Source organism: Fundulus heteroclitus, chromosome 17 (assembly GCF_011125445.2).
Source record: "Fundulus heteroclitus isolate FHET01 chromosome 17, MU-UCD_Fhet_4.1, whole genome shotgun sequence".
NCBI lineage: Eukaryota > Metazoa > Chordata > Actinopteri > Cyprinodontiformes > Fundulidae > Fundulus > Fundulus heteroclitus.
This window is the reverse complement of record NC_046377.1, coordinates 942,573-963,633: the sequence shown is the minus strand read 5'-3', so window position 1 is coordinate 963,633 and position 21,061 is coordinate 942,573. Positions and strand designations below refer to the sequence as shown.

Genomic DNA, 21,061 nt, shown 5'->3' with positions numbered 1-21,061 from the left:
TGTACAGACCGTGAGCTCATAAGGTCTCATTTCAGCGTAACTTTGACAACTTTCAGTGTAAGGGTCCATTATGCTGAAATGCACTGGCGAGAACCCTGCAGGTGTGCGGTGGGAGCCTGCTGGAAAAGAAATGGCTCTGGGTGCTCAGCTAGCTAATCACACATTTTACCATCTGTTCTACCGCTTCGTCCCGCTGGCAGAAAGTGGGAATTGTAGGAATTTGCCACAAGAAATGTAGGCAATGGTACGCTCCGCTATGATGGGTAAAACGTCCGCACAGCTCACAGTATAAGCACAGTACACTTGATTATTGGGGGGGGGTTAGGGTTTAGGCAGCTCGCGCCCGGAGTACCCGCCATCAACAATAAACCTAGTAACCTAATTCAATATAAAAGTTCAGTTTATTTTGGCTTTATGTTAGAAACAGAGCAGTGTAGTCCAGCTACTCTGTCCTCCCAAAAGAGACGGATGACTTTCTCAGGAGAGAGCTGTATACATGAAGGGGCGGAGTGATATTACACACTTGAGACAAATATTTAGTGTGCCTTATAATTCGGTGTGCCTTATATGAGGACAAAGACATTAATTCACTGTGCGCCTTATGGTCCGTAAAATACGGGTACTTATACGGCTCCATGTATTCCTCATTTATCCTGGGACTCCAAATAGAAAAGGGGCTATTGGGATCTGGTGGGGTGACGTGAAACAGGCGGTACATGAAAGAAACCCCTTAAACATCTCTTAGCTGGAGGTCAGGAAACTTTCATCAGATATCAGAGAGTGGTGGATAGTTGCAAGGTTCATCCCACTGAAGATATCTCAACCACACCAGTTAACCCTTTTATTAGAAGGTAGGGTGTCCTAAACTTTTCCTCAGCTAGAAAACACATACATAATGAGTAACACCAGACTAATTTTGTGGTTGAAGTGCACTTTAGGCAGTGCAAAGTGGCCTAGTGGGTAGCTTAGAAGGTTCTAGGTTCTAAAGCAAATCCTGGCCAGGGGCCTTTCTGCTTGGAGTTTGCATGTTCTCCCCATCCATGCGTTGGTTTTCTTCGGGTATTCCTGCTTGCTCCCACAGTACAAAAACAGACTTAAGTTAATATGTCTCTCTAAATAGCCCTTAGATATAAATGATTTTGTGTGCATGGTTGTATGTCCCTGTGTTGCCCTGTGATGGACTGGCGACCTGTTCAGGGTGAACGTTGCCCGTTGACCGCTGGAGACAGGCACCCCCCCCCATGTTACCTTGGAAGGATAGGCAGATACAGACAACAGATGGATGGACAAATCCAGAAATAAAAACAACTCTGGACAAATATGAGAAGAAGTTAATATTTAATTGGGTGTTTTTAGTTTTTTTTCCACATACCTGTCCAGAACTCATTTCTATATATAAAAGCAGGCAATCTATACAATACAACACCCTACAATCAACTCTGCAGAGGTCTCTGTCCCAGGTACAGAGGAAGGCGAAAACCTGACAGAAAAATTGGGTCTTCGGGGGTTGGTAGCGCGAGTCGTTAAATTAACACGTTCCGTTTCACAGCCGTAACTCAGTTTAAAGGAGCTGGTACAGACCACTGGGTGAAAACAGCATGAAGAGAAAACGACAGAGAGGGCAACAGTCTCTACACACACTTTACATAGAAGGCTGTCATCACTGTGGAGGATTCTCTTCCTCTTCCTCCTCTTCAGATTCCTCCTGCTGGCTCTTCTTCTGTGAACAGAGAAAGGAGTGGAATGTAGGAGACACCAATGAAACTTTATCAGACGGCAGGCAATGAGACGAACATTTATACAGAGCAGGGGCTTCATGTACAAAGCGTGCCTATGCACAAAAAACCCCTGCAGCGCAACGTTCCACACAACCCAGATGTATAAAAATGAACGTTGCCTTAAAGTGTGTGGTAATCAACGCAACTTTTTTCGATCGACAGTAACAAATGACCAAAGTACTAAGCGCTGAGCCATTCATATATATATCGGAGTAGGCACGAATCGGAGTAGGCAGATGATGTCATGTGTACTTCCCGGTTTTATATATATATATATATATATATATATATATATATATATATATATATATGTGTGTGTGTGTGTGTGTGTGTGTGTGTGTGTGTGTGTGTATATAACCGGGAAGTACACATGACATCATCTGCCTACTACGATTCCATTTGTATTTTTTATTCTTATTTTTTCTCATTTTCTTTTTGATCCACTGTATATAGGAAGATGCACTGTATATAACTGATGCACGCTTTCCTACTCCTGACTATTGACTGATTTCTCCAATGTGAGATCAATAAAGACTATCTCATCTGTGAATCTCCTTTTTTTTTATATATATATATATATATATATCCCAAACCTGACCACAGCCACTATCATGGTTATTTGGTCACGTGGTGGGTGTCTTCTAGGTATTTATACTACTTTACATATTTATTTGTAGGCGGATACTGGGCGTTCCAAGCGGTCCTTGCAACTGCGCTGAATTTCCTGCAAATCAGGACATCTAAAGGAAAGGTGTGCGGTGGCATATGTACCACCAACTTTTAGTGTGAGAGCTGCACTCTCCTTTATGCACAAGGCCCCAGATGTTTAGGAAAAAACTCAACCTGTGAGAAACTTGACCCAAAACTAAAGTCTAATTAGCAGAGATGATAAGATGTTTTTTTTTTTTGTGGCCACTTTCCGAACTGACCTATTAATACCGATATTTTACCAGACACATTTTTTATAGAGATACTTTAAACCACTTGAAGCATCTTACATCAGTGATCCCTTTGAGTCTTCTTCCCTCAGTACGCGTATCCACACCAAAGAGTGTTGCTCTTACCGCCTCATGGTTCAGCTTGGCTGTCGTGTGTTTGGTGAGATCAGATATTACAGGGTTTTTTTTTCAGTTTTTCAGAGCATCTCTATATTATTTTTCACAGAGGGGAAGAAAGAGGTGCAGCACTTTAAATAATTCATGACGGCTCTTAAAAAAGCCGAGGTGTAATCGGTAGTCACGGCTCCGTTTAGCCAGTTGTGATTAAAATCTCGGCTGCGAAAGCTTAAAAGCTTTCTGTTGGTTGAACTAAGCCGAAACACTCCTCCCAGTTCAGCGTTTGATGATATCATGATGGGGTGATATACATTTGAGCTCTTCATGTTGAGTCCAGCTCACAAAACACACAGAACTATCAAAGAAACTGCAAGAAGCCAAAAATGAGATCCTGGAACAGGATGGACCGAGTATGGCTCGTTTGAAAGGACAGCCAGGAAAGAGCACAAAAACACGATGTAAGCACAATTTAGGTTTGTTAAATTGTTTTTGTAGACACCTGTATGCATTAGGTTAGGTTTAAATTACAATTAGAATCCTCGTTTTACCATGAGAGTGTAGAGAATGTTTCCTTGCAGGCGTCGGCACCTACCAGTTTCAGAAAGTCCATGAGTTTGTAGGCGTCCTCTCCGGTGGAGAGGTCCACAAAGTCCCGCGGGATTCTGTAGCTCAGACAGGGACTGGGCTGCACCGTCACCTCGCTGGTGGTGCAGCGGAACGCGGGGCCGTCCTGCACAAGCACCAGGGCGTGACCTTCATGGGGCTTCAGGTTGGAAATGAAAGCAGTGCGTATGGATGCATGGCTCAGCGCTTGCTAACCTGCAGCTGATGGGCGATTTCTCCACCAGACATCAGCTCCTCCCAGCTGAAGAGCAGCGAGTCGGTCACCTCTCCGAACGGGTTCAGGTCGATGAGCCACACCCTCCCCTGGGAAAAAAAAAAAGTAAACATTTATGCTTAACGCAAAAATTTGCCTACGAATGTATTCATCCACAGCTTTTTGTTCAGTCTGCCGTGTTACAACTACAGGTGTAAATCACCAGCTTAGTCGCGATATGATGTTATATTGATTTGTTTGGATGACGATATGATATTTGCCGATATCACAAAGTCTGTTACGATATGTTACAATTTTGATTAACTTCAATTCACAAGTCTGCAATCAATATGATGTAATGACATCTGTCTATCTAAGACTTATTTACATTGATGTCAACTCACAAAAATAGGAAATGATTTGACATTTTTATTTCTAAGCTCTTGCAGGCATCAGGGATTTAAATCAAAAACAGCATTCATCTAATAAAATAAATAATATACCACCTGTTCACTATGGTCTCATGCCTTGTGAATTTCAAATTAAAGGTGTATCTTAAAAATGATGATATGGGTCGATGTTTTAATTTTTTACATCAATGCAATTGGATTATTAATTATTTAATCGATGTGGCTCGATCTACTGTTGCACCCCTACTTAACATATGGCATATGCTTTTATCCCAGTGGTTCACAAATGTTTTCTGTTGCGCCTTTGAAGAATGAAAAACATTTCAGGCCCCCCATCCCAACAAAATGGGTCAAAAATGTAACTTTATTGTTTTCTCTCTTAATGCCTTGAAGTCGTCACTGTAAAGATTACCCATAATCCTTTTTACATATCACCACAGTTAAACACGTTCTATACCATTTAATTTTATCATTATTATTTTATTATTTATAATTTACTACACACTTTATAAACTGTATAACAATATAAAAGGTTCTTAGCCTACAGTTAAAAAAGAGGAAACTAAACTCAATACATATACATACATACATATATATATATATATATATATATATATATATATATATATATATATATATATATATATATATATATATATATATATTTATTTATTTATTTATTTTACTTGAAATTAAGCGTAACAGACTTCTAAAAAAATTCATTTTCGTGTGAAAATTAATTTTTATTTAATAAATTTAAATTAAAAAAATTATTTATAAAATTTTAATTTTTTGATATTCATTTTTATTTAGTCTTTATTGTGTGGGGGGAAAATAAACACTGTCAGACCGCCATTTTTCATCTCGTGCACCCACCACACCTGCAGCATACAGCTATGTGCCGCTTCCTGTTGATCCAACAGAAAATCTCTATAAAGCACGTAAAGTTTGTTGTTGTCCTGACAAAAAGTTGACAAGCTCAAGAGCCAGGCATAGCTTACCACATAAAATAGATAAACGAGTTACCTGGCTATCTCTGTACACATCAAACACGACTGTAAATGAGAAAGAAAGAAAAACATTAGTGTTAGAAGTTATTTCACATTAAATTCACTTTTTTTTTCTCCACAGCCACAACTTTATAATACCAAACAAGCTAAAATATTAAAATTTCTATACAGCAGAACCCAGACTCATTCGTCTTTCCTCCTCTTTGCTTCTGCTTAATCAACTCGTTTCTACAGTCATAAATAAATGATGCTGCTGTGGCGGCAGTGAAAGGCCACGGACACGCAGACGCATAAAAAGCTGCAGCTCACAGTCCTCGTCCAGGAAGTTGTACTGGACGTGCTGGCTGAAGAACGCCTGGATGGCCTGGGAGATGTGCTCCTCCTGCTTCAGGACGTGCTGGTAGTACTGCGTGTAGTCCCTCTGGGAGATCGCTGCGGGATCAACGCAGACACACGGTGAGCGCAGCTCAAATTGGATTTTATAATTGCTTCACAAATGAGCCCGCTCGACACGGGGCAAGGCTCAAACTCGGCCCAGCCGCTGTTCACGCTCCGGTTCTTCATCCAGCCTGTCGGACTCACATCCAGCGCTGCTTGTTTACAGCTACTGATATTTTTCGTATATTTTCTGAATATGAGGCTAAAGTTTTTTTTTACCAATCAGCTTGTTTTCTTTGACGAAGCAGCGAAACTCTCCACCAGGAATCAGCTCGCTCCACTTCCTCAAAACCAGCTGGGGACACAAGGACAGCACCGACTGTTACTATCCAGCAGAGTATGCACTCCATACTGATTGTGGAATCCCTCGTGTTTTGGCGATTAAAATTGTTCTAATGACAGCTGCTACCTTTATTTCATTGTTACAGCATATTTATATTGTAGCCTGCAGGTTAAGTCTATTTTAACCTTGTATTGTCCGCTGTAAATTATTTTTGTTATTGTTTTCAGCAAGACAAATCTTCCATCTGTCCAAGGACAACAGATTGAAAATGAGCCTATTGGCTGATTCTGGTGCATTTACAGCAATCTTAATTCATGTACACAGTCACAGCCAAATACATCAACTAATCAAATTAATTCAAACAATTTCTCCATTTTTGGTTCAATTTCTGTTTAGAGAATGACGACTGTGGGAAAATCTCCTGTGTTTTTGGATTTAAAGCAAGTTTAGGAACCTGATCCCAGATTTAGGATGCTGGGGTATGTAAAACCCTACAACCCAGAAAGGGTGTGCTGTCTTTTTACCATGGAAGAAAAAGAACTAAACTGTTGCAGTGATTACCTTCCTTTTTTATATCAGTTCCCCCCCTTGGCAAATGTTGTTTGTAAAGAAGACTCTCTATAGAAACAGATTGATTATATGAAGGAAGCCCAGTGGACTCTCCATCACACATGCACAGAGCTGAATTTTATGGCCATTTCGCATCATTATTTTGCACTGCCAACGTTGCCGAACTTTCATTAATCAATTTAAATTTAAAAGTACACAACTGAACAATTACTGCATTTTTGCACCATTATTATTTTGCACTGCCAGTTTTTAACTTTTCAAATTAACTTTTCCCCCCTTTTTTTTTTTGCACCATTATCTTTGCACTACAAACATGGTTGAACGTTCTTCTGCACATTTTGTTTTAACCGTTTTTCTCCTGCACTGTACATTCTTATCACTGCTGCACTCTATATTGCAATGTTATTTTATTTCAATTGCAATCTCATTACGTTATCGTAAGCTGTATGCAACGTAATTTCATTTTGTATGCACTCTAGCACACAAAATGACAATAAAGTTTGTCTAAGTCTAAGTTAATGCATGGGAGTTAGAACATGATTTGGCATTCATTGTTTTAAACCAACATGCTTTTTACACCTTTAAGTGCAAACCTCTTCTCACTCCTTTTTTAAACTTCTACCTAATTGATCTGGTGATTTATTTTCTATTTCTTGATTCATTTGTTTTATTTTTTGCGACACCCTGCCTTCCTTTATTATACAAATGGGAATATTCTATATGTCTACATACTTATTTTTTTGTCTGTTTTCAAATAAATAATCTGAAAAAAGATGTATTTTCTGTGGTAAAAACAAGCGCCTTAAATATGAGTACATCGAAGGAACAGTATTTGAACAGAAAGAAGACTAAAATACCTCATAATTGATGACTGGATCTGGAGAGTCCTGGTCGCTACACTGAAGGAATCTGCAGAGCAAATGGCACCAAAGCCAGTTATATAGATGGATTTAGCTAGCAGAGGTATGACTAATTCACTTCACGGTGATTGATTGCTTTCTCTGCACACATACCGCTTTTATAAAGCCCTGCGCTACTGTACATCAGTTCAAAACACTGCAGAGCACAACATGAATTCATCTTCCTGCAGTGTGAGAGCTTACGGCTGCGTGAGGTCGTGCGTGATGAAGTCGGAGCTTTTGAAGAGCAGGAATATGTCGCTGAGGCTGCGGCACTGCAGCGAGCTGTTCAGGGCGATCCAGTTGGCATCCTGTCAAAGGCAGAAGGAGGCCGGCTTGTTAACGCGCCTCGCCACATCAGCATACACATGCAGCGCTGAGCAGATGAATGCTGGGCTTTTACCCGCGGAGCGCTCCAGTTGAGTTTGGGGAAGACACGCCCACCCAGGGCGTTTATGGCCTCCAGCACTGTCGAGGTGAATTCTGGGAATTCGGGTGCCTGCCAGACACAAAGCATGATGACATCACAACTAGATTCTCATAGGCATCATACACTCACTGGACACTTTATTAGATACACCATGCTGGTACTGGCTGGGAACCCCTTTTGGCTTCAGAGCTGCCCTATTTCTTCTGGCGTAGATTCAAAGAGGCGTTGTGGTGGATACTTTAGCAACAGTGAGAGGATCTGAGCTTTGTGACATGGTGCGTCATCTTGTTGGATAATCATCAGAGGATGGGTACGCCGTAGTCATAAAACGGTGGACGCGGTCAGCGACACGCTGTGAGCAGACCGCATTTTTCCAGTCTGTTACCGTCCAGTTTCAGTGAGTCTGTGTGAGTTGTAGAATCTGTTTCGTGTCGTGCTTTCAAAAGATTGTCTCACGGCTTCCTTTGAGCTGCCGTTGCCTTTCCTATCCCCTCCAACCGTCCTGGCCCTTCTCCTCTGACGTCAACGAGGCATTTTCGGGTGGCTTAGTGTGTGAAACTCTCGGCAGCTTTTCTGAACCCGGTCAGTCTGGCACCGACAGTGACGCCATGGTCCAAGTCGCTCAAATCTCCTTTCATCCTCATTCTGGAGCCCTCATCTCTTTAGCGAGACCCAGGGAATTAACTGCTACAAATATGATTAGTGGTTTGCGTCAACAAGCCATTAAAATATTCTACTGTACCTAATAAAATGGCCAGTGCGTGTGACTAACTGAACTACTTGCATTTCTAAGTCCGACTTAAAAACACTTTGTGAAGTATGTTTGGTGACAAATATCCCAGCACATGTTAGAAAACACTGAACTACTTACAGTGGCTGTGGCTGTTGTCTCGTCATCTGACCACTAGAGGGGAGCAGAGAAACAGAGGAAGTCCAAATGAGTGAGAATTAACCGTGAACGCCAACAGATTTTAATAAGTGGAGTAGAGAAATGCTCTAAATGCAACTCTAGTCATAAACCCTTGAAATACAACTGAGACTTTGACTAAAGGCTGGATTGGCCTAGTCAAAGCCCAGATTTGACTCTAAAAGTCTGTGATGGGAAAGAAAAATTACAGCACAAGCGCTGAACTGATCCAGTTCAACACACCTGGAGCAATTTTAGATTGAGGCATGGCCAAACGTCTTAGTGGCTCGATGGTCAAAATTTAAAGAGGCATAACAAAACATACACACAACGATAAATTATAAGTGAAATATTCTACTTTCGTTCCCTAATTTTTAGCTTCTATGGTGTCTTCCCCCTTCCTTATTTCTTAGGCTTTTGCACGTTTATCCCACTTAACTGCTTCAAAACACTTAAATATTAGTCAAAGATAACACAAGGAAACACAAAATGCAGTTTTTAAATGATGAGTTTTAATATTATGGGGAAAAGAATCCTAATCTGCATGGCATTGTGTGGAAAAAAGTGATTGCCCCCTGTTAACACATAACTGAGGTTTGTCACACCTGGGTTCACCTTCTCTAGCCTGATCACTACCACACTTGTTCTTAATCTAGAAATCACTTGAATAAGACCTGCCTGACTAAAGCTAGACCTCATGCTGGGATCCAGGAATAAATGAGAAAGAAAGTATCAGGTCTATCCATCTGGTAAAGGTTACAGAGCCATTTCTAAAGCTTTGGGACTCTGGTGAACCAGAGTGAGAGCCGTTATCCACAGACGGTGAAAACATGGCGCAGTGGTGAATCTTCACAGGAGTAGCCGGCGACCAAAATCGCCCCAAGAGAGCAGGAACAATTCATCCAAGAGGTCCCAGAAGACCAAAAAAACTACATCCAGAGAACTGCTGGCTTTACTGGCCTAGGTTAAGGTCAGAGTTCACGCCTCCACCATGACAAAAGGCCTGGACTGAAACAGCCTGCACTGTAGAGGTCCAAGATTAGGGCTGGATAATAATTAAATAATAATATATATCGATAAAAGAAAAAAAGGGTCAATAAAAACTTGAATAGAATGAAAGTTTTCCTTCCTTTTGCATTCTAGCCTTTCATGTAGGTTAATATTACAGTCATTACATCCTCCGGACCAATCACAACGCAGACCCAGGAATGCTCTGTCACCAAGCTCCGTCGCCTTCAAAGAGTTCAGAGAGCATGAGTTCTTTCTTTTCTTTCTTTCTTTTTTTTTTTTACTTGCAGTTTTGGTCAAAAGTTAGTTGAATAAAGGATTGGTTTGAATTCAGTGTTTGTGTGTTCTTTATCTACAAATAGGTCGCTAAGCAAGAGCATAAAATGGCCAGGGCTGCACTTAAAATACATGTTTTGAATTTGTTGATAATTATCGATCAATTTAATTTCTTTTTTATTGATATGCTTTTTTTTCCTATATCATCCAGCCCTATCCAAGATGAAAACCACTGCTGAGCAAAAGGAACATGAAAAACATTAAGGCTCGTCTCAATTTTTCCAGAACACATCTCAATGATCCCTAAGACTTGTGGGTAAATATTCTGTGAACCCACAAGACAAAAGCTGAACTTTTGAGAGGGGATGTGTCCCATTACATAAAAGTAACACTGCATTTCAGAAAAGAACATCATAGCAACAGTAAACTACTGTGGAGGTGGTCTGGGGCTGGTTTGATGCTGCAGGACCTGGAAGATTTGCTGTGATAAATGGAACCATGAACTCTGCTGTCGACTAAAAAAAATCCTGAAGGAGAACATCTGTTCACGACCTCAAGCTGAGAGCAACTTGGGTTCTGCAGCAGAACAATGATCCAAAACACACCAGCGAGTCTACCTGTGAATAGCTGAAGGAAAACGAAATGAACACTCTGGAGTGGCCTAGTCAAAGTCCTGATCTGAATCCCATTAAGATGCTGTGGTATGATGTTAAAAAGGCCGTTCATGCTGGAAAATCCTCCAATGTGGCTGAAATACAACAATTCTGTAAAGGTTAGCGGGCCAACATTCCTCCACAGCTCTGGAAAAGACTCACTGCAAATAATCGCAAACGCTTGATTGCAGTTGTTGCTGCTAAGGGCGGCCCAACCAGTTATTAGGTTTAGGGAGCAAACACACAGGGCCATGTAGATTTGGATGTTTTTTTCTCCCTAAATAATAAAAACCTTCATTTAAGAACTGCCTGTGTTGTCTTTGACTAATATTCAAATTAATTTGATGTTCTAAAACACTTAAATGTGACAAATGTGCAAAAGCATAAGAAATCAGGAAGGAGGCAAACACTGTATACAGGTTAACATTCTGTTTATTTTCTCATATTTATAGATCAAAATAATATATCCAGTTTAAAGTTTACTAAAGCAGAGAAAATTTGAGAGTGCCCTTTACACTAAGTGCAGGTACTGTAAACGTCTAAGCTAATTGTCTGTCATTCAGACCTCATAAAGGACAGATCATTCTCTGTTCCATGGACGCTGGCTTTTTAAAGGGTTTTTATTGGCTCAGAAGTGGGGCTTTCACATGTATTGATCAACATCCAGACCTGACGCTGAAATTAACTCGATAGACTGCGAATCAGGCTCCACAGGGCCGGAATCTAAGCTCCTACTTTGACATACCATAACTTGACTGATCATTGCTGCCGTTTAAACGTTTAATTTTTCGCAAGTATTTTAGACTAAGATCACAGTTGCTGTTATTGAGCGGAAAATTGTCAATGTTGAAGATCTCAAAATTGAAACCGGTAATTTCAGCCCATGGCAAAATAAAATGCAGCCACTATCTCTGTTACTGACAACCTCAAGGCCATCTAACCTGAACGTCTTCCTCAGCATCCGAGTCGCTGTTGTTGGTTTGTGTCGGCTGAGAGTTGTGATCACTGGTGGGGGGGGGGGGGGGGGAAGAGAAGGAGGACAAGTTTACAGTGCATGGTAGGCATAAAACTCCACTCACAGCCCCAGAGAACTACTTTTCCTTTTGCCCAATTTACTTAAGGTGATCAGAATCCAAATAAATCAGAATGGGCTGGAAGGTAAATTTAGCAGAAAGTTAAAAAAAAAAACATGCCTACATCAAATAACCATTGTTCTGCAGAATATTGAACTATTAAAGAGACTGAAATTATATGCAGTGGTTGCGTATGACATGCAATTATTCAGCAAGAGAAATCAACATGTCATACCTATGCAATGACTAGACAGAGTAGGAAACAGGAGTAGGAAGGGGTGTGAAATAGGTGTATGAATTGGTGAAGGGCCAGATTGACCCGGTCATTTGTTTTCTATAGATCTACAGATTCTGGTCAGTTCCTCCAAGTCTGACACCGTTCCCAGCTGCTCCTCTCATCTTAACAGTCAGTGCTCGCTTCAAGCAACTTCCTTCCTTAAGTGTTTGCTCATGACTGATGGTAGGATGGAGTAATAACGTAAGGTGGCCACGGCTACGACGTGATTCGGTGAAGAAAGAGCCGAGTCTAAAGCTGAATAACCCGAGCTGTCATTCCATCTATTTTCTAAACCACGCCTACAGTTATGAGAGAAGGATCAATTTGCAGGTTCTTAAGCGAAGCTGCGCTGAACTGGAAAAAAAAAAAAAGACCTCGGCTACAAGTGAATGAAATTAGTTTTCTTTGTAGGGGAGCTGATCTCACCCATTGTAGTCTGGGAACACCTTTGGATCCCAAAGTGAACTGAAGAGGAGAGAATGGAATGGAAATTAAATGGTAGGCGGATGGATGTCCACAGTGGCACCGACTCTGGCCTCCACCTCTCTTCTTAACCTAGCTTTAATATCTTTTGGCATATTTCCACATTATGGCTGATTTTTTTTTCTTCGTCTCTACATTTCCAAGTAAAACTCTCTACTATTGTTAATAAGATCACCACCAATTTACTTCCCGTTCCACTTCTGGCTGTGTATGTGTGTGTATGTGTGTGTCTGTGTGACATCGTACCTTCCAGAGACTACCAGTGTCCCATCGTCCAGCAAATAGTCTATTACATTCTGAGGCAGTGGAAGGATCAGACTGGAAAACACGACAGAAATCACTCAGGTATGCAAATGGATGATTAAAGCAGGAGGATCTTAAGAGAAGCTGCGCTCAATTGCAATTAACAGATATTCCAGTGACACAAAAACATCAAAACAGAGGACACATATTTCCATCGGCGCTAACGTTAGCCGCGTTTCACAGTTACACCAACAACCAACCCGTCTCTGTCTGTTTTTCGACCTAACTGTCGGCGTTTACCTTTTAATCGTGTGTTTCTTAAATATCGGATACCAAACCGAGAACTGACAGTGGACAACTTGCTCCTTCTTCATGCTGCGGTATTGTGAGAAGGAAGCGTGTCCGTCACCAAATATCCTCCGGGTCCAGGTTGTTGTTGTTGTAGTTGTAAAATCGCTAGCGACTCCACAATTCGTTTGCAATATCAAAATATTTGAAAACATTCATGTTCGTTTAAACACAATCGTTTACTCTTTATTTAAGTATTTTCATTTTAATACGTACAACGTCAGTATTTTCCCTGATTGTATTAAGCGTTTGCCTTTGTCAGAGGGGAAGCATTTTGACGATGCACACAAAGGCGTTGTGAATGCACATAGATCGTTTATTAGCATGATCATGTCTTCTAAAACTTTATAAACTGTAATTTGACTTAAAGTTTGAAAACAATTACTGTAGTTGGATAATAATTTACAATCCAAACGTGTGATTATTCACTACTTCCGGTACGCAAAAATAATTATATGTTTAATAATATGTTGTTGTTGTTTTTCAGGTTAGAATAAAACATGACATTTGGTTGCCACAAAAGCATGATTGGATTACGGGAAAGGACAGCATTTCACTTGAAGAAAAATCCAACGTTTTTGAGAAAGTAATTTCAGATGAAAAACTGAATATGAAATTTAAATTAAAAAACTGCATAAAATAAATGGAATTAAATTATTGAAATTTTGAAGGAAAAAATGAGTTGTTGCATTTAGCGACATGTTTAGCATTTTTTTTATCTGTTATTCCTTATCTGAGTTACTGTATTGAAGTTAATATTAAATCTTTGTATGTTTTACAGAACCTCACACAAGACGACCAGGAATCTATTTATTAAGTCATATATCTTAAAAATAAGAACACTTGTTAAGAATTATTTTTATTGAATGTGTTCTTAGCTTTACTCAGGTTGCAAAATTTGTTTCCGATCGGATAAAAGCAATACAAGAACAATAAAATAAAATGCGCGTCGATGACGTTTTGTCTATAACAGGAAGTGTCGGAGTGACTCATCGCTCAGCATTTTACCGTCTCTGGTGCTAGTTACGCACGGCTTGGATTTCACGTGAGTTCAGTTTAGGCTCTCTCAATTGAAAGACAAATATAAAGCTAAAAAAAACAGTTTCCGAACTCTTGCTTCGCCTTCAACTACAGAACTTATATGCTTGTGTTTAACAGACTGACAGCTGGTCTACATCCGACTAATGTTGAATTAAAGGAGCAGCTAAATTAACACTTTTATGTTGTCTTGTTGTTGCAGCTAACTGAGGCTATCCTCCAACGTTCACACTCATAGCTTTTAATATTAGGTTACTGACATAATAACGGTGGGTTCATTTTGTGCAGGCTTCTAACTGGACGTCCCTTCATGTGAAAATGAGCAACCCCGAGGACCCTAAAGTGACAACACCACACATACTAAAAGAGGAGGTACGTGTGTGGGTAAACAGCTGCTGTTAAAAGGGCGAAGTGTGTGTGTGTTTTTATATATATATATATATAAAATTTGGTGCTTTTCAAGCCTTTATTTGTGGTAATTCTATATATATATATATATATATATATATATATATATATATATATATATATATTTATATACCCCTTTTGAAAGAAGTAGTGTTGGACAAGGCCACTAAATGAATAACTTGGCATGCAGATATATATTCACAGCTACCTTCAAACCTGGAGCCCCAGAGCAGCGTTTAGCATGAGGGATTGTAGGAATCTTCTAGGAATAACCTTGATTAAAACTATTGTTGGATTTTTCACAGACATTTTAAAACATACCTGCATAACAGGATGCAACTGCTGCCGTTTACAACGGTACAACGCAACAATTATTCTGATCAACTAACAAGCGGTTACAGTTTTCTTCTTAGCTGTGTAGGTCAAAGAATTTGCAGGTCTTTGCTTAATTCTATCCAGGCTGTGGGTTTTGGGTAGTTGTCCCGCTGGGAGGAGCTCGTTGAAGCCTGTTTATCTAAGAATAGCTCTTCCCATCAACACGTCCTCCTATCTTGGCTGTGAATCTCTACAGGTCCTCCAGAGTTCCCACGAGCCTCCTGTCCTGCTTTCGTGGCTCGCCCCTTGTCGTGGTTGTTGAATAGCGCTCTCTATTGACATGCAGTAGTGTCTATCTACCTCATCGCTGCTTTAATCTTCCTCAACGTTCTCCCTGACCTGCTTTCTGAGAACGTGTGGAATTACGTTGAGCATAAAGTGCGCACGAGGGATCTGATAGAGCTGTTTACTATAACCTCTAGCGGCGTGTTGTTTTAATGTAAGAAAACATTTAAGGAGGTGACGCACGGTAGTGGTCACCTCATTTAATGAGGATGGACGCTTTTGCAAGACACGGTGTTTTCTGCCCGCTGTCTTCCAGCTCCTGGCAGAAGGGAAATGGGTGAAGCTGGAGCAAACCACATACATGGACCCCGCAGGAAACACCAGGTATGGCCTTAACCTTGTCTAATATATGCGTTATCGAATCGATCATTCGCTCATTGCGTCGCTTCCTATTTGTGTTTTCGACTCCCAAGAACCTGGGAGACTGTGAAGCGGACAACCAGAAGGACCAACACAGAAGCAGATGGTGAGTATTGAGCTTTCTTGTTTTGTTTTTTTTCTGTGTTCCCTCACCGCGTCGCCGCTCACAGAGCAGCGTTTTGTTTTGCAGGCGTAGGGATCATCGCGCTGCTCAAACGGACGCTCCACAAAGACTGCGTAGTGATGGTGAAGCAGTTCCGTCCTCCGCTGGGATGCAACACGCTGGAGTTTCCTGCAGGTCAGCACGCGTTAGCTCCTGGAGGAACTAAACGTTTTTACGCAGCTGAATTCTTAATAAGCCACATTTTAGGCCACATCGGGAATCTTTTCTATTGATTTTTGCCCCTTAGCACCCAAAATACGGTGACGTTTGGACTTCTTGTTAGCTGATGCCTCTGGCGTTGTTGCTTTGTTTAGGACTGATCGATGAGGGAGAAACTGCAGAGGCGGCCGCACTGAGGGAGCTGAAGGAGGAAACCGGCTATAAAGGGGAAGTAGTGGGAGTCACTCCAGGTATCACGACACAAAGATTTGATTGCATTAGGTCCCTTATCTCATGTGACAGAGGTCAGCTGGGACAGGAGTGACGTCTACGTGCTGCCTGTAGACCTTTGTGATGATGGCTTACATGTTGTGATCAACAGTGACCTGCCTGGACCCTGGCCTGTCTAACTGCACCACCCAGATCGTCCTGGTCAACATTAACGGCGACGACATGGAGAACATCCATCCAACACAGCAGCTCGGTGAGAACACGCTATTCATAGGCTTTCCTCTAAAATACAATCGCCAAACTAAATCCTAACAGAGAGAGATTGACCAGTAAGTGTTGCCGCTTGTATAAACACAGGAGTTTTGGGCCGTTTGCTGGTGTGAAGCATACGAGTGTGTTTTACCTACAATGCCTCGATGGAAACACAACAGCATATTCAGATCTAACCTGAAGTGTACAAAACGATACGACAGATCTCCCCCTGTCCTTATTTCCTCCTAAAAACAGAGCTGAAAGTAAATGCTGCCGCTGGTTTCTAAGGAGTCGGGAAGTTGCTGCTACTTGATGAACCGATTATTAGGAAGTACGTTCTGCACTATCAAATAATTCAATTCAATTTTATTTATATAGCGCCAATTCATGAAACATGTCATCTTGAGGTACTTTACAAAGTCAAAATCAATCAGATTATACAGATTGGGTCAGATTATACAGATTGGTCAAAAATTTCCTATATAAGGAAACCAGTTGATTGCATCAAAGTCCCGACAAGCAGCATTCACTCCTGGGGAAGCGTAGAGCCACAGGAAGAGTCATCTGCATTGTCCATGGCTTTGCTGCAATCCCTCATACTGAGCAAGCATGAAGCGACAGTGGGAAGAAAAACTCCCCATTAACAGGAAGGAAAACCTCCATCAGAACTGGGCTCAGTATGAACGGTCATCTGCCTCGACCGACTGGGGTTACAGAAGACAGAACAGAGACACAACAAGAGAGACAAACAAGCACAAAAGCACACATTGATCCAGTAATCTGTTCTACAATAGATGGTAATAGCGGGTGATCTGTATATAAAATAAAAGGAGTTCTGGGCGTTTGGTGCTCTGAAGTATACAGGTGGAGTTTTCTTCAACAGCAAACAGGGAAGAAAAGAGCTACTGTAGCTGTCCATTAATCGGGGGAAAGTCTCATCAGGGTTTCAGCAACGTCATAAAAACACTAAGATTGTGTCTGAGGTATTTCATTCAAACGGTGACGAAGCTTATTTTCACCGGAATATATTTAGGACAGTAAAGAATCTATTTCAGAGGAGAATGTGCCTGTAAATTCATGTTTAGACTGTGCCACGCCCAGAGAAATTGCAACAAAAAAAAACAAGGACTGGAGTCTTTAGAGTCTCCAGGCCTCATGTAGTGTGTTAAACATTAGAACTAGAAAAAGGCTGAACTAGAACAGCTTCTTTGGACGGGCCAGTAGGAAGATTTTCATTTAAATTAAAGACCATGGCAGCACGGCTTCAGTTTGTAAAGGTTGCATCTAAACTAATCGGCATAAATATGATCCCAAACACAGATCTACAACAATATAGCTGCTGGAAAACCGTAGATCCAGATGTTGCAGTGGCCCAGTCAAAGTCCGACCCGCAGTCTGATCGAAATGCTGAGGTGGGACCAAAGAAGAGACCTGCATTGGAGCAGAATTTCTTCACAATGTGAAAGGCAGTTAGAAGCAAACGGCTGCAAAGCCATGCTTGTTTTAACACGTTGATGGATGTGTTTGATTGGCTGATCACCCAGCAGCTCAGGTCTGGGAGCCATTCAAAAATCTATTTTCAGTCAGGAAGTGCTGACTTGGGTCACAAACCTTCATCCCATGCCTACAAAACGCAGCTCAATCCTTCACTTGTGCATTATGTGCAATATTTATCTGCTCCAGTGGGTTAATCTTTCTCTCTTCTGTTTTCTAGGTGACGGAGGTGAGTTACATCTTCTTTGTTTTCACAAATACATTATTCTGTCAACACAAATCACCACACAGCCCTTGATATTCCTTTCCAGAGTTTGTTGACGTTATCCTTTTACCTCTTGATGAGTTCCAGTCCAAAATTGATGGTAAGTTGTGAGAATAATTTTAACACAAGCATGTGGATTTCAAACAAACTCGTTGACGTTCATCTCAGTAAATTAGAATAAAGCTGAAGGGCTTAGTTGTTTCAGTACTGCAACACAAAAAGCAAAATACCCCAATAAATACTTGAAGCTCATTGCTGTGCATAATGAAGCTACATAGTAGAAGTTTCACTTTTTGAGTTGAATTGCTGAAATGAAGTGACTGATTATGTACCAATTTATGGAGTCATCTTTGTTTATTTTACAGACTTGTTGCGCAAAGAAAAGATCATAGTGGACTCCAAAGTGTATATCTTTGCTATGGGAATGGTTCAGGCCTTCTTCAAGCCGAGAGAGCTGCCCGTCCTAAAGCAGTGACGGAAATGGGGACGGCATCCCTAGGAAGATGTAGTCTTTACCGGTACACGTGCCTTGGAAAATGAGGATTTTCAAATTCTGACAGTGAAATTTATGGAAAACCTGTGGCTTTTTGTTTTTTAGATCTAAATTAATCTGATTATCAACGATCGGTTATGTTAGTTGTTTTCACCTAAACTGTAAAGAAACAATGAAAGTCCTTAAGCCTTTGGTTTCAAAATAGATTCCCGGAAGGGATCAATGTACATTAACTCTGCATCTCAGTAGGACCTCAAAGACCCAAACATGAACTCCTTTTCATTCTCAACATGTTAAAGTTTCAGTTTTACATTCCCTGAATGATGACCAGTAACTTTTAATGATATTAAACCTGTTTTATTGTAGCTTTCAGGAAACATTCCTTAATAATCACTAACATTAGGTTTAACCATCTTATTCAAGAGGCACCTTGTACCTTGTAGGCACTAATTATTGTACGTGTAATATACCTGATGATGTATTAATAATGCGATTGGGTGTTTTACTGTGTAACCTCCAACCAGGCTCCAATACTGAGCATTCCTTCTGTACCCAAGTTACTGACCAATGAATAAAGGTGATACGACTTGTGTTGTGACTGAAATGTGTGTTTTTTTGTTCCACATTTTTTGTAACTTTACAAACAGAGGCACTTTGACACCAGATAATGGCCTTTCCCCTTTGTTTAATCCCACTACCGCCGTCCAACCTTTAATGACGAAACAATGGAAGGATTACATTGTTTATCTTAAATGCCAGTGATAAAGCAAGCCAAACCTACTTCAAAGTTTATTGTATTTCATAGATGGATTTCAGACTGTTCTCCACTAAATGTCACAAAATGATTAATCTGTTAAATGCTTTAACCAGAATCCCTTTGCAGCCCAGAATCAGCTTGTCCAAGACTCCCTGTGTTAGTAAAACTGTGCCAGACGTATTTAGCTTGAACTGATTCAGGTTGGTGTTGAGTTCACTTAGTGCTTTTCAAAGTACAACACAAAAAATGATGTCATTTTGTTGCACTATTCTGACTTAAAACAGAATATGGCGATGTCCTGATGAACAACCCAAGTTTAGAAGACCACTATAATGCCTCTCCTGAAACACGCCTAGCTTTTCAATGACTCTCACACAGCCTACAATTAATGATGCTTTCATAATGGAGCCGCTTGCTGCTAACGCTAGCAGGGTTTCTCCTTGTTTTGATTATTTTTGCCTTGATATCACTCATTGATATTTCAGCTAGTAATGTTTCAATGCACTGCAGAGTCCTTAATGCACAGTTTGCTTTGGAAGCAACATGGCTAAGGCAGTCAGGGACGTGCGTATGATTTTAAAAAGCGGAGAAAACACTTGGGTGAGCACATAAGGATGCTAACACTGTGGCTGCAGCTAACGGAAAAACACATAATTCACTAATGTGGTGGTATGAGCAATAAGCCAGTCCTCCTATGGGCAATTTGTCAGTATAAATATAGAGGTCTGTTAGAAAACAGTAATGAACAGCCTCATGAAGACCAAAAATATAAATAAAAAGTGGTGCAGACACTTAACAAGGTTAGGTTTTGAAATAGTCCTAACTTTGAAGGTCTAAACTGGCATGACAGGCAAACACTAACCAAGACAGCACTCAAGAGGCCAGGGATAACTCTGGAAGAGTTGCACAGAGCGGCACGTCCAGCTGTCCTAAATTAGAGTGCGTTTGGATTATGCTGCAGGGCAATGAGCCAGAGCACATTAACAAGCCCACCTATGAGAGGCCCAGTCAATGCATTGATTTGACTCCATTTGAAATGACCTTCAACAGGTTTTTCTTACTGAAACCCCTCCAAAGTGGCTGCTAAGAAGACTGGCCCACAGTAATATAAAATACTCCAGTTTCCGGTTGGTTTGGAAAACTGTCTTGGTTAAATAAATGAAATCATTTTAAAACTGCATTTTTTTGTTTAATCAGGTTGTCTTTCTTGGATTTTAAATTGGGCCCCATGACAAAAAAGCTCATACATATAAATATAATTTTCTTTTTTGGGGCTAGTCATGTGCCCTTGGAATTGACAAAAAGGCCTACATCCCTGTTACAAAAAGCTTCATAACAAATAATTGTAAAAAGATAAATAAAAAATTCTAATTCCTTTGGAGAAGCAGCATTTAATTCCTATACTCCACATATCTGGAACAAACTTCCAGGAAACTGTAAAAGTGCGGAAAGCCTGAGTTCTTTTAAATCAAGATTAAAACCACATTTGTTAAGGACTGCCTTCGACTGTTCTAGTTAAACTGTTTTACTGAAACATCATTAGTTCACTTTGTAGTCCAACTGTTTTTAATGTCTGCTTTTAGTTTCTATTTTTCCATGTTCTATTTTGTTTCTACATTTTATTCCTACTTGCTTTTATTCAGTTTTATTTTCCTATGTTTTAATCATGTAAAGCACTTTGCATTGTCTCTGTACTGACATGTGCTATACAAATAAATGTGCCTTGCCTTTGCCACTTCACTGGTCTGTGATCAACGGAAGGAGGAGACGACACCAGGGATTGCTGGATAATGCCCTGAACTTTCACCTTAAATCAGGTGGCA

The 21,061-nt window shown here is 40.6% G+C and overlaps 2 protein-coding genes across 2 annotated transcripts; one reads left to right on the top strand and one right to left on the bottom strand.

The window, feature by feature from the left end:
- Nucleotides 1–1,321: 1,321 nt before the first annotated feature.
- On the bottom strand, nt 1,322–13,043 carry cdc123 (cell division cycle 123 homolog (S. cerevisiae)). Its single transcript, XM_012851493.3, has 13 exons — nt 12,911–13,043; nt 12,614–12,685; nt 11,476–11,539; nt 8,562–8,594; nt 7,664–7,759; nt 7,465–7,571; nt 7,219–7,270; nt 5,728–5,803; nt 5,380–5,502; nt 5,087–5,115; nt 3,653–3,760; nt 3,426–3,563; nt 1,322–1,720 (listed from the first exon to the last, which is right to left on the bottom strand). The coding sequence occupies exons 1-13, from the start codon at nt 12,982–12,984 to the stop codon at nt 1,661–1,663; spliced, it is 1,032 nt and encodes a 343-aa protein (XP_012706947.1). The 5' UTR covers nt 12,985–13,043; the 3' UTR covers nt 1,322–1,660.
- An 885-nt stretch (nt 13,044–13,928) lies between these two features.
- nudt5 (nudix (nucleoside diphosphate linked moiety X)-type motif 5) lies at nt 13,929–19,085 on the top strand. Its single transcript, XM_012851494.3, has 10 exons — nt 13,929–14,003; nt 14,285–14,368; nt 15,321–15,388; nt 15,478–15,530; nt 15,615–15,722; nt 15,902–15,997; nt 16,129–16,230; nt 17,944–17,952; nt 18,035–18,088; nt 18,354–19,085. The coding sequence occupies exons 2-10, from the start codon at nt 14,315–14,317 to the stop codon at nt 18,461–18,463; spliced, it is 654 nt and encodes a 217-aa protein (XP_012706948.1). The 5' UTR covers nt 13,929–14,003; nt 14,285–14,314; the 3' UTR covers nt 18,464–19,085.
- The last annotated feature ends 1,976 nt before the right edge of the window (nt 19,086–21,061 follow it).